Here is a 13,516-nt window from a genome sequence, read left to right as displayed (position 1 = left end):
GAGCTGAAAAGTGAGTGAATGGTGTGTTGTCATGAACTGGCAGCTCTCAGCAGCATGCCACACCCCAGAACACCACCAAGGCTGAGTGCAGACAGCAGGCAGCTCTGGCCATGCTTACCAAAGCCAGATGCAGAGTTGTAGTTTGGAACACACATGTCAGTTGTGACAGGATTGCCACAGCTCACGTGCTTTCTCAGGCCTGTCCTGTGCTGGAGAACACGCAGATATTGGTAGGGAGCAATCAACACAACAGCCAGCCCCACGACTGGGCTCCCTAAGCCCTGGAGAAGATGAGCTAACCCAGCTTCACGCTGCTGCAGGCTGCACAGATTGCTAAACCGAGGCTGTTTTGATAGTGGTCGAGGCCATAGCAAAGAGGGAAAGCATAATCTTAAAAAAAAAAAAATGGAAAGGAAAAAAAACATTAAAAAGCCTATTCCCTTATAACTTTTTTCCCTTGCATTTATATAATTAGGTTGGTATTAAACACTCAAGCATTTATTAAGAATCTAAAACTGAAAGAGCTGTTCTTTATGAGATCAACAGGTAAAGTAACCACATGGTACCATGAGGATGGGACATAAGATTCTCTTTGAAGTTTCAAAGACAGCTGCATTCATTTTAGTTTATTTTTCACTGAAGCTGTGTCCAGGGCATCCCGAAGTCTCCACAGTGACTGGGTGTGTACACTGAGATGGGTTAATTCCATGAACTACCAGATGGACCTGTGCATCCTTTCTACTTAATCCCTGAGACAGAGCTGGCTCATTTCACATGCTGTTTACATCAATAGATCACTCTCTTCAATTTTCAAATACTGAAGTTCCTGTTGCACCTACTAGTGGAGAAAACTGTTGCCTCTTCAGTTTAGGAACATTTGCTATCTCTAACTTAGAGATATTGGCTATCTCACTTCCATCGGGAAGTACAAAGGGTATTTGCCAGGTAGTCGGCCTCTTTTGTTTGGTGTTCTCGGTGGATGCCAGAGAATAGATAGAGACAGAGACACGTTAGCTCTTCCCTGTCCTTTAAAATTCCTTAAAAAAAAAAAAAAAAAAAAAAAAGAAGGAGCAGGAGGGAGGATTAGTCAAATTCAGAACAAATTTTATGGCATGAGTCATCATGCTAGAGTCAGTGAGGTGACTTGTTTAAACAGCAACTTTCTTTATAAGCAAGGATTTAGGGATTGGGCTTTTCTTAGGAAGTTACTTTGAAATAAACTGGAGCATATTTTAAACTGGATTTGAAGCTGGTATAAAAGAGGTGGCATCTGTTCAGGGAAAGTTACCTAAGGAAATAGAATTATCAACAGGACTTTTTTTTTAATCACAGCTAAATGGCACAGTGCTATAATGAAACCACTGCCAGCAATGACTGGTTCCTAATGTAGATAGTTAACCTGTAATTTTTTAAATTTTAGTGGGGACTCAGAATTGTATCACCTTAATCTTTTAGTTCTAAGACTAGAGAAGCTAGTCTATGGCCTTCTAAAATATTTTGTGTTGCAATTTGTCAAGCATTAAATTCTTGAGGTTAATGGACAAGATTTTCAACAGATTCCCATACTTACAGGAAATGTTGAGTGTAATGAGATGTGCATAATGGGAGACAATGTGCTACAGTAATTCTGTTTGATGCTGTGGTGAATAGCCTTTGCAACTTGGAATGAGTTACCTTTGCATATATCTCCTGCATCCTTCTAATTTCTCATTGGATTCCTTGGGTGTTTGATAAAACTACTTCTCTTTTATCACATTTTAAACACAATTATGAGTACAATTCAAGTCTTGGAGATTGTCAGCTATAAAGGTCCCAGCTAAATACTTTATTCTTTGCAAAGATTAATAACAAGGTAACACCCCTAAGTTATAAACATATGAAATTCTCATTGATTTTGCTACAAATTCAGTTTGTGCATTTTAGAGGTGAATTTCTGTCAGAGTTCCATATGCTCATCCTAACAATATCACTGTGGGTTTTTCTCTTATTAAAGAGGAAAAGGAAGGTGAAACAGCCATTTTTATCATGGTGTGCTTCAACCAACATTGCCTTAATAAGCCTTTGTAAAGAGACAGCTAAGGCTCACCAGTTTGAAGTCCAGGTTGCACAGAGAGCTTCAGTTTTGACCACAGCTGTGCAGTTTATAGATCTCTACTTGTTTCTACCCATATCTGCTGGAAGTCAGTAACTTGAGTCCTAAAAATATTTTGTGGACATCTCTGATGTCTTTTTTTATTATGTGAGGTAGCTTTAGAAAATGAAATATTAACAAGTAACAAGTCCATTTGAAATCTCAGTTTATAAATGTTGGATTTATGGTACATGGATCTGGTGGAATTTTAAAAATTGGATGTGAATACAAGCATTTTACAAGATTTTTTTTAAAGGTATGGGAGCAAAGAATGATTTTATGTCATTTGGGGAGGGTATTTAATAAAACTGAATGTACTTTGCAAGGATAAATTGTGACAGACAGCCTTATTCATATTGGTTATGTTGGAAAACCCTGAGCAGCTTAGACTATTAAAAAACATATTTCATACAGGTCCAGTGCCCTGACTCTGCACACCAGTGTCCTGCAGCACATACACTGGTTATAACAGGATGCAGGACTAAATCTCCAGCAAACCCTCAGCATTTTGATGCCTTGTTCTGGCCTTTAACCACTTCATGACAGTGCATGTGTATTTTAATGCATAGTATTTGGAATCTGACACTATTTCTTCTTTCTCTCTGAAGGAATTCCTAACTCTTTATTACTGCTTCCTATTGGGAAAGACACTGCCTTATGTTGCCAAGTGGTATGGCAGTAAACACAGAGTGCAGTGTTGAGAAAAAGGAAAGGCTTCCATTTAGTTGACTGTTCTTGAAGGTCCATTGGGACCAACTAATGGATCTTTTTTGTGCTTCTCACTTAATGAACAAGTCATATCAATTGACACAGTTTTATAGTCCGGAATATTTTTCCTATGTGTCTGCAATAGGAATATTGTGATGGGAAAACTAAATGCAGTAGAGAAGAGCCAGCACAGATATAGCACAGAAATGGGGTCACTCACTGGCAGATGGGTGAGATAGGTGGGAAGTATGTCTCACTACTGCCACTTGGGTGGGGATGTTACTTGAGAGATGAGGAGGAATAGGATTGACAAGGGAGGTTAAAGCAATAGTTCTTCAAACAGGGAGGAGAAGACTCCAGACAACTTGTCTCCAGTCCCAGCAGACTAGCCTTAAGGCCAAATTCACTCGTCCTTAGGTGAATAGTTATCATAATCAAGTTCAGCAGACTACAATGTTGAGATCTGTTGTATTTCTGTAGTATCATGTGGTGTGCTCGTATTCTGTCAGCACAGAAGAAGATAGTCCTTTTCCTAAAATATCTGCAGTTTAGAGGTCTGATCCTCTCAGGTCTAAGAGTCCAGTAGTGCTTCTGGAGCTGATCAGTCACAGGATATATCTGCAGTTACATGAACAGCACGGGTGAGGACAATGACAGACGCTTTCTCACAAAGGAAAGGAGACAGGGAAGGACACGGCACAGAGTACAGGGAAAAGGATTACCATAAAATAAGGTAGCCTGTGAGCCTGACTGTACTGGGCATGAAATACCATGACATTTAAAGGAAATCATATTTATCTCAGCAGTGCTGCAGCAAGCGAGGGCTCGCCAGACTGAATTGTGCTCAGTAACCCTCTGGAGGCCCAGCCTGGATTTCTGGAGGATATTTTATCCACAATTTTTTATGTTTCCTGAGGCAGGATTTTACTGACCACAGGCTTCCTACTGCATGGCTGTGTGGCTTTTCTCCTGTGGGGTCAAGAATACTGATAATCTATTCATTAGGCTTATTGAACAGGGAAACCCTACTCCAGCCCATTCCCACACTGGTGTGGACTCTGCTCTGCTGATTTGTCCTTCCCTGTGGTCATCCTGACCCTTTACAGCCTCAGGCTCAGCCTGTCCAAACTGCAGATCAGTGCCATGTGTGGCTGTGGCAGGCAGGTCTGTCCCACAGAGGACAGGTTTTTCCTCCACCACAGCAGGAGACATTGTATTGCATGAGGCTGGGGGCACTGATCACCACTTCCCTACCTATCCTATCCATCTTCTAAGACTTGTTTTCTACTGCCCAGAAAAAATGAACAGTTTTGGGTACTGCTGGGCTACCACTTCACAAAGTACACAATTTTTACAAATACTTTAGCTTTGGTATTATCTAGGGTCTCACTTCCTTTAAAATTTAAGGCAGCCTTCTCTTTACAGGGATGACAATTTCTTTCAAGATTGCCACAGGACTCAAAAACTCACCAGTAGGAGCATAGTGACAGTACAAGTAAGGAACTGTTTTCAGGTTTCACAGCAGATTACCATTACAACTCAGAAATGAGATTCTGGAGTGTGATAGATATTTCTATGAGAATGCAAGCTCAGTGAGGGTCAAAAAGACAAAGCAAATGTTAGCTGTTAGGAAAGCCCTGGAAAAAACCTGCACATACCTTCACAGTAGTTAAAACACCATTAGTCCTCTACATCTTAAATTCTGAGAGTCACTCTATCTTCTTTTTTCAGAAAGGATACAGCATAACCAGAAAAGGCTCTGGAAGAGACAATGTGAATGAGGAAGGCATGGAGCGGCTATCATGAATAAGATGGGATTCTTCAGTCTGGAAATGAGGTGGCTGAAGGTAGAGAAATGAAGGGGTTTTATGAAAAAATGGTCAGTGTGAACTGCTGGAATCAGTGAAGGTCACTCCACATTCTTGGGTGGGCGGCAGCAAGCACCAAGTGATTTTAGCAAGTTACATGTGCAGAACACAGAAAACTAAGTGTTTAAACTTAGAAAACTAAGTCCTAGTGAAAGGATGCTCTAAATGCTAAAATTTTACATTCATTCAGAGAAAGTCTGAATAAATTCACAAAATAGAAACTCTGAGCTGAAAAATGACTGAGGTCTTCATCATAATTTCCAAGAAAAAGTACCAGTATGTCATTTACTGAGCTGGTTATAGATTTCTACCTTCCCATGGCAGGTATCCAGTTTTTGTCATTGGTGAAGAGTTTAATATCAGGTGAGACAGACATTCAGTTTTGTAGGTAGAAGCTTTTTTTAATTATTACCCTGGATTTCAGAGCATTACAATCAGTCACATAAACGATTTAAATTATTTCTTATATTTATTTAAATATATAAGCGGAAAATATGTAGAAGTGGAAAATTATTTCAAGTTATCTGAAATGGGCCTAATGCCTTTTTCACCTTGAAATATATAAATTTTAGTCTGAACGAGAGCAAGACTGGTACGTTCCAAAAGTGCATGGTGTTTTCAGCAATATTTTTTGCCTCCACCTTCAAGCATTAGAAGCAACATCTATCTCTGGTAGGAGAAAAGTCTAGAGCAATGCCTTGGATTAACAAAGGTGTTTACTGTTAGGGAAAGCTCAATGTAGATGACAGCCTCTCTCAACAGCCAGTTCTGGACTGGGGAATGAATATTCTTGAAAAGTAAGGACTGTCATAAATTTTGCCTTCTTTTTGCTCACGGTGCAAAATGTGCCTCCATCGTGCTTATCCTGCTGGCAGCCCATGGAATTGGACATGTCTGGACACTGAACTACTTTTCAAAGCAAGTGGGGCTGCTGGAAGGGCTCCTTTCCCTGGGGAGCAGGGGACAGCACTACCATCACTTGTCTGCTCATGTTCTCTGGAGGGTTCCTGGGTGCCCCTGGCCATGAGAGTACTGCTCATGGTATGAAATCTTTGTGACTGAGAATCCATGTCCCATCGCTGAATTCCACTGTTTTCCATTTGAACTTGAAATCTCTTTGCAACTCTTCCGAGTTGGTTTCTGGCATTTTTATTTCAACGATGTAAGAGCTGCCTGCTACTGCCAAGCCCATAATTAAAGCAGTGTTGACTGGTAAGTAATGGGCTGCAAAAGGTGTACCAAAAGATAATTAAAGACACATTCCAGATAAGCAAGGCATGAGCATCCTTTTTATGAGGTGTTAATGTCTGAAGACCAACTAGTGAAATTGATCTTGCCTCCTTCGGGCTGAAAGTTCTGCTCAAACATCAATAGCTTTGTACTGCCCTAGAAAATGTTTGATGTACGGATTTCTGAAGGGTGTTTGTCCGAAGACTCCTCAGGCAGGCGCCTGGTGACAGAGCCCTGCTGCACTGGGTGATTCAGCATACCAGTCACGCCAGCATGACTCGAGGGCCACCTTGCAACTCCTGCCATGAGGGCTGCTCTGGAGGGAGAGAACAGAGCTGCTTCCAGTGCCCTGCATAGGATTGGTGCAAACCTTTTTTTGAGAGCCATTTTAAAGAGCACTGAGGCTAGTCCTTGTCTGATAATTGTGTTGTTGCTCCTAAATACACTTTACTTACGTATCCTTCATTTCTGTTCTATTCTCAGCATATCCCACCCATGATTTGGATTCCTCTGTAGATGCACTTGTATCACAAAGGGCATAAAGGACCCCCAGCAGAATGGGTTTCCACATTTGGACTCTACTTAAATCTACAGCAAAATTCCGTGGATTTTTGTGGAAGTCTGAAGACAATCTATGAACCAAAGAGATGCTGGTTTTGCTAAGCATGCTGCTTTGGGTATTCCTGCTTCTTTTCCCACACTTCTCCCATTTCTCTATTTGTGAAATGAATCAAAAATAAGGGTCAGAAGACTATTTTCCATCTGCAGCCGTGGCAGAAATTAGCTCTTATGTTAGGCCAAGTCCATATGCCTTAGCAGAAAAGGAGGAAAAGGAGGGGGAGGCAACGATTGTCATCTTCTTTCCTGGAATCTGACTTAAAAACAAAACTCGCAATCTCTATCGATTAGCATTGCAAAGAAAATCTCTGAAAATGAAGGGTGTAAAGAGGCTGCCTGGCAGAGTTCCTCAAACAATAACTCCGGGAAGTGTGAACTGCTCTCTCTATGCTAGGGGATGTTAACAAAAGCTGTTCTATTTGAGCCGAGCTAGTAGTGATGGACAGTCACTGTTAGCAAGTAGTGCAAGTCTGTGCAAGCCTCTGCTGGCTCCTTCTTATCTCTTCTGCACTGGCTGTGTCTATAAGGTGTGTATGTGGGTGTTGGAGGAGGTGGTTTCCCTGCTCTTTTGAGCTCAATGTTGCAGGCTGCCTACAGGGGCAGTTTTGTGTTGTAGTTAGTTCCAAGAGATGATCTTTTCTGCCACGAAAACTGGAAATACAGAAAGAAAATGTTGAGCATTTGTTCCAGCATTCCCTCTGTCCAGGCTGAATGAGTATTCTCTCTTTATGCCCTGCAAACATCCTTAGTATCCAGTGCAGCACCCCATGGACAGTTGTATTGGAATTGCAGAGATGGAGAGGTCCTATGCAATTCCATACTTTATTGAGCCAGTTCAAATTGAGGCTCCCCGATTTTCTCTTACCCTTTGCCCCTGTGCATCCCTGTCCCATGCTGATGCTTGTATTAAGTTCACCAAAAATTAAACTGGCCAAAAAAAAAAAAAAGTGATCGGTTTTTTTTTGAAGGAGCAGCTGCATGAGCTTTGCTAGCCCAGAGAGCACTGGAGATGGCTTGTGCACGACTGGATGCAAAGCCCCGTGAGGAATTCATGACAGCTAGAGGTGAACCCTGCATGCTTAGAACAAGAATTAATAGCTGAAGCTGAATTTGCTGTAGTGAACACTGTCAATAAAACTATGCCCCCAAGCTTTGTAAGTCTGCTTATTGTATCTGAGCACTCAGATACACATGCACTTCTGCTTGAAAATATTATTTAAGCATAGTGGTTTCTGAGCCTTATGGACCAAGCTGCTGAAGGAATCCAGTCTCCAGAGTACCAGACTCACAGGAGATGACTGTCATCCCTGTGTGGAAGGACATTAATTTTTCATTGTGAAGCACTGTGATGGTGTGTGTAATGTTAAAACCCTTGTGCAGCTCAACCCAGAAGTGGCAGCATGGATGATGGGCGCACTGGTCCCTACAGAATGCAAACAGTGTGTACCAGCTCACACACACTTTGTCCCTGTACCCTTCAGATTCACAGCAAGCTGGAGTAGGTCCCAAGTCTGAAAAATGAATGGGGACAAATTGAGATGGAAAACAAATGATGTAATGATGCTGCTGTTCTTGAACACCTTCAGTGACAGCCATTAGTGGCCTCATTTGACAAATTATTACACTGACTAATTGATTTGCTTCTCTTCTAACATCTAATCCTTTTCAGTGTTGCAACTGTTGCTCCCTGTAAGTCCCTTATGTCACTCTTGGCTCTCTTAAATGATATTTCTGGCCACTCTTTAGAATTAATATGCTGTTCATGATTTCACCTTGGGCTGACAGCACAGACCTTGCTTGTTCTGTACCTGACTTGGATGAGCAGAGCTGTCTGGAGGGAAAGAAAGCTGCCCCAGGAAGGGAAAACCTTTGCTGAGCTCTTCAGCATGCACTCCGGGGGGAGACTGCTCCATCTGACCTGGATGGACCTGAGTGTGCTGGGGAAGGCTCTGTCCTTTGCTGTAAACATTGGGTGTTGATGCAATGTCTAGTAAAGCCACTAGCATTTTATTTCCTGCAGTAAAGTTGATGAGAAATGTCCCATGGATGGGAATAGGAGCAGGGTAACCAAATAGGGAAGGCAAGGACTTGTCACCTGGGTGCAGTAAGCGCTGGGATGGCTTGCCTTTAGGAGAAGGGTGGTATGGAGGCCTCCTTGCATTGGGGGAGCCCCTGGTTTCCAGCAGAGCTTCAGGCCTGCAGTGCACAGAGAAGGGGAGCTCCCTCAGAAGGCTGAAGGTGGAACATTTCTTCATTAAATTATTTGCTCTCCATTTGAATTAAAGAAAGGTGGATGCCTTAGTGGCAGCAGCGGGGACTTCGCTGGGAGACACTTTGGCTCCTTGGATGGGGCGAGCCCTCATTATGTGTATTTTAGTGATGGGATGACAATGGAGGTGTGGGAGACGGCTCTGAGTCACCCTCGGAGCCGCAGAGGGGCCGGGCCGGGTGGGTGGGGGTCGCTGAAGGCCGGGGTGGAGGGCTCTTAAGGCACGGAGCTGCCAGGGCCGTTACACCGCCCGCTGACCTCGGCCCGCATGGAGCTCGCCAGTCTGCCCCCCGCCAGCCTCCCCTCCGCCAGCCCGGCCCTCAGCCCCGCACCCGCCGGTGAGCCGCGCCGGGCGGGCAGGCGGCGGGGGCCTGGTGGCGGTGTTGGTGGTGGCGGTGATGGTGGTGGCTGTATTGGTGGCGGTGTTAGTGGTGGCGGTGTTGGTGGCGGTGATGGTGGTGGCTGTATTGGTGGCGGTGTTTGTGGCGGTGTTTGTGGCGGTGTTTGTGGCGGTGATGGTGGTGGTGTTGGCGGCGTTGGGGCACAGGACGCTGCCCGGCCCCGCTGACCGCCGCTCCCCGTTCTCTCCCCGCAGGAGAGCCCCGGGCGCGCCCCGGCGGCCCCAGCTCGGCGCGGGAGGGCGGCCGGCGCAAGCGAACCACCTTCAGCAAGGCGCAGCTGGAGCTGCTGGTCCGCGCCTTCGAGAAGGAGCCGTACCCCGGCATCGCCCTGCGGGAGCAGCTCTCCAGCCTCACCGACATCCCCGAGTCTCGGATCCAGGTGAGAGGGGCGGGCGGTCCGGGCAGGGAGGACGGGCGGGTGGCGGAGCGGCTTCCCCGGCGGCCCGGGTGCTCAGTCTCTGCCGGTCCCGCAGGTGTGGTTCCAGAACCGGAGAGCCCGGCAGCTAAACCACAAGAAGAGCGAGGCCGCCGCCTACGCCAGGCCGGGCAAGCCGAAGCCGCCGCGGTGCGCTGGCCAGGAGCGGCCCCGGGCGCAGCAGGGCCCGGGGACAGAGCGGAGCCGTCTCTGCCCACAGCCAGGCCTGCCAGGAGGGAGCCAGGGCTTCGGAGGTCAGCCGCCTTTCTACTCGGGGCAGCTGTACTCAAGGCTCGACATGCATTTCAGGAGCTTGGATAACAGTTTTGGAGCCCTGGGTCAGACCCCAGCTGACTTCGGTTTGGACTGCTCGGGAAGAGGGGTCCCACTAGGTGCGGGAAGCGTGGGGAGTGCGCCCCCGTTCTCGCTCCCTGTGCAGCAGGCACAGGAGTATCCGCACCTGAAGAAATCCTTCCCTGAAGGCTACTACTCAGATGCAGACGTTTTCCAGCCTTGTACAGATCACCAGTACCCAGCACCCAAAGAGAACACGTACAGGAAGCCTGTCTTAAACTACTTCAGTGCTAACCAGGGCCTGAGTGTTGAGAACTGTTTGTATGCCAAGTCAAGCGCTTCTCCCTTTGGGAAGGGCTCCACTTTCAGTTTTGATGCGGGGGAACCTAAGCTTGAGCCCGAGCAGATGAGGCACAGTTCACCTCTGCTTGCAGCCAGTAATGCTAGTCCTCCTTCGGTATTTCCAAAGCATGAAGGGGACTGTCAAAGGGCATTTGGCACTCCCGCCCCATTGTATGAGCAGCAGCTGCTGGAGACAGTAAATGATTATGACCCTCATTGGCTGGGCATGAGAAATGAAATTTTGGGAATAGGGTTAGATTTGCTGTTTGAGAATGAGCAAAATGCAGATCAAGGTCAGACAAAAAGTTACCTTTCTGCTTTTGGTGGCCAGAATTCAGTCTGTCATTTGGGTCAGACATGAAACTGGCAGTGGGTCCACTTGCCTGATGGAAAATGAATGTGATTTTTTTTCTCAGTTGCCAGTGTTGTCTGAAGAGGCTAGAGGTTTTGCAGGTCTACGTGCAGAGTGCTTGCTCTTCTGAGTTTTGTGCCCTGTATGGAAGGGAAAGAAAGATAAGCCATGTTAGCAAGGGCTGCCTGCTGCATGTGAGCTGCCTCCCCAGGCAAGCCATCTTTCACCAGCCCCTTGCAGTATTCCTGCACGTGTTTGGCTATGGGCAGCCCAACATTACCCTGCATGCTTAGCCTGATCTTCAGAAGGATGTCAGCCCTGAAGAGCTCTGTGCTCACACTGTGCTGGATTAATTCTGCCAGGAGGTTTAGCACTATGGTGGTGTTTTTGTGGCCTTACTGTACTGAGTTTTGTTTCTATTCTGGTCTTAATTCACTTACTTTAACTTAAGGAATCCTAGATAACAGACTTATTTATAGCTTTTAGTTGAGAAAGCATTAACACAAGATGGGTACAAGCATGGGAAAACAGCCTTGGTGGTGACAGGGGACATCTCACTGGGTGTGTTTGTAATTTAGGTGTGTTCCTCATAAAGAACACTAATGGTCTTTCCCTGGGTACTTAATATATAGTGTTTTCATTTAAAAATGACCACAGTCTTTTAAAAGGCAGTATTTTTGTGATTTTGTTTTGTGTAATTTGTTTGCAGATTGTCTTTTTTTTTTTTTTAATTGTGATTGTCTAGTTTCCAAATTAAGGTTTTTTTACCTTCATGAAGTTGTAGAATTGCACTCTGAGGAGAAAAAATGTGTTTCATCTTTGCATTTGCACATTGAGCCTATTTTTAGAATTCTCAAGATCCATGGTTATCCAGAAGTCCACAGTAATCATGGAAAGGTTCTTCACGTGTACCTCTGGAGAACTGCCATGGATGTGTGTTAAAGCAGTGTTAGGCCTAGGATGCTGAAATCTCTACATGCAGATCTATTTTTGGGTTTAAAATGTGGCTCTGGAATATTTTTAAGTATGCTTAGATTGTAATACATTTGTTATTAACTCAATTTGTTATAGAACAAGAGAAACAATGAGAATAAAACTTAATCACAGACCATTATTTTATTAATAAAATTGATATCCCTGAACAAACTGTCTATAGAGGTGTGTACACAAGAAGTCCAGAAAGTTAGCCTGACTTCTGTCAGTAATTTTTATCTGTGGCTGTAACTTTTCTGCCTTGACCTAAAGGATTGGAACAAGCTCGTGTATTACAGAACAGCTGTATGGCTTCAGACAATAGCTGCAAGGCACTTTGAACACAAGTTGTATTTGGGAGTGAAGGACAAAAAGATGATTGTATTTATGATTGTATCTATGACTCTTTTAGTAAATTTTTGAAAAAAAAATGCATGAAGACTTATTTATTTACATATACCCTCTCCCTCATAACACCTTCTTGATGAGAATGCTTATTCAACGCCTAGGAGGTGCTTCCACAGCAATGGTATAGCAGCGTCCCCTGGACTGGCCAGCATCTCTGCTGTCATATGGTCAGGTGATGCTGGGGCAGGAACCAAATGTGCTCAGCAGTTGAACTACTCTTCTACTGTCTGTAAAATACTCCTGTTTATAGAATAAGGGAGGATTTTACGTGCTAAATATTGAAAAATGTATTTTCTTCTACACAGCTTGTCAAAGAGATAAGGAGGACACAAATGCACTAATGTCACTTTTAGTCAGGCTGGGCTAATTCACTGCAGGGTGTCCCGAGCTCCTCCTTATGGGAACCTGAAATCACATTCCTGTCTTCACAGCCGCCTCCTCCAGCAGCAGGACGAGTGTGACAGCCACGGCCCCTGCACGTCCAGCTGGAAGCCACCGGCCTGGGAGGCAGGATGGGGCCAGCAGCAGCACAGAGGGAGCAGTTCACGGCCCGGACACCTCGTTAGCAGCCCTGCCCCTCGCTGCCTCTTGCCGTGAGGACAGTCCGCCCCAGACAAGAGGGCTCTTCATTGAGCAGGGTCTGCACCTACAGCACACCTCAGGGGGATTGGCCTTCAGGCGGGGCACAGACCTGAGATGAAACAATGGCTCACTTCTCACCCGGGTACCTTGCCCTCTGCATGCCTGGTCATGTCCTGTGCGTGCAGGGCTTGGTACCTGCAAAACGCCCCCAGCTAAGTTGTATTAGCGACAGGAGGAGAGGACACAGTGTTAAGCTGCAATAGGGGAGGCTCAGGTTGAAAATCAGGAAACATTTCCCCACAGAAAAGGCGATTAGAAACTGGAATGGGCTGCCCGGGGAGGTGGTGGAGTCACCGTTCCCGGCGGCTTCAGAGCGCGGCCCTCAGCGCCCGGACGGGGCTGGCGCGGCGGGGCTCCCTCGGGGCTGACATCCCCGGTTTCTGTCGTGGATTCCGTCAGAACTCACGGCACGGGAAAGCTCTTCATAGGCTTTCACCCTCTGACTTGTTCGTCCTCCCATAGTCCTTGGCAAGGACTGACTTTTTATCTTTCTCGCAGTAACTGGGGCCGCAGCTGCCGGTTCGTACGGGGGCTGCCCCGAGCCCGCGGCAGCTGAAGGTCCCCACGCCTCCTCCGCTCCGGGTGCTGTAGGGCCGGCCCCGCCAGGCAGCTACCGCGGGCTTTCACAGAGCTTGCAGGAGAGTAATTTACTCCTGAACACGCGCACAGGGGCCGACTCCCGGTTCCCGTCCCGGTTCCCTGTGCGGGCTGCGCGCCGCGGCCACTATCCCACCTGTGGGACAGCGTGTGCGCCGCCAATAGCGCTCCGCCGCGCCCGGAACTCCGCGCGCAGCCGCTGTTTCCGGGAGGGTGGCTCCGCAACGGAGCGGTCGCTGCGGACACACGTGGGCCGGGCGGCTGCAGCG

The 13,516-nt window shown here is 46.3% G+C and overlaps 1 protein-coding gene across 1 annotated transcript; it reads left to right on the top strand.

Moving 5' to 3' along the window:
* Window positions 1–4,649: 4,649 nt before the first annotated feature.
* Window positions 4,650–13,393, top strand: LOC119702287 (homeobox protein OTX1 A-like; the record flags this gene model as incomplete). Its single annotated transcript, XM_038140052.1, has 3 exons — window positions 4,650–4,686; window positions 9,420–9,604; window positions 9,699–13,393. Coding segments are annotated over 3 exons (1,161 nt in total), but the record flags the coding sequence as incomplete, so codon positions are not given.
* Window positions 13,394–13,516: the final 123 nt, after the last annotated feature.

This window comes from Motacilla alba, chromosome 6 (assembly GCF_015832195.1).
Source record: "Motacilla alba alba isolate MOTALB_02 chromosome 6, Motacilla_alba_V1.0_pri, whole genome shotgun sequence".
In the NCBI taxonomy this organism is placed as follows: Eukaryota; Metazoa; Chordata; class Aves; order Passeriformes; family Motacillidae; genus Motacilla; species Motacilla alba.
The sequence above is the reverse complement of the archived record's forward strand: the minus strand, read 5'-3'. Positions and strand labels throughout refer to the sequence as shown.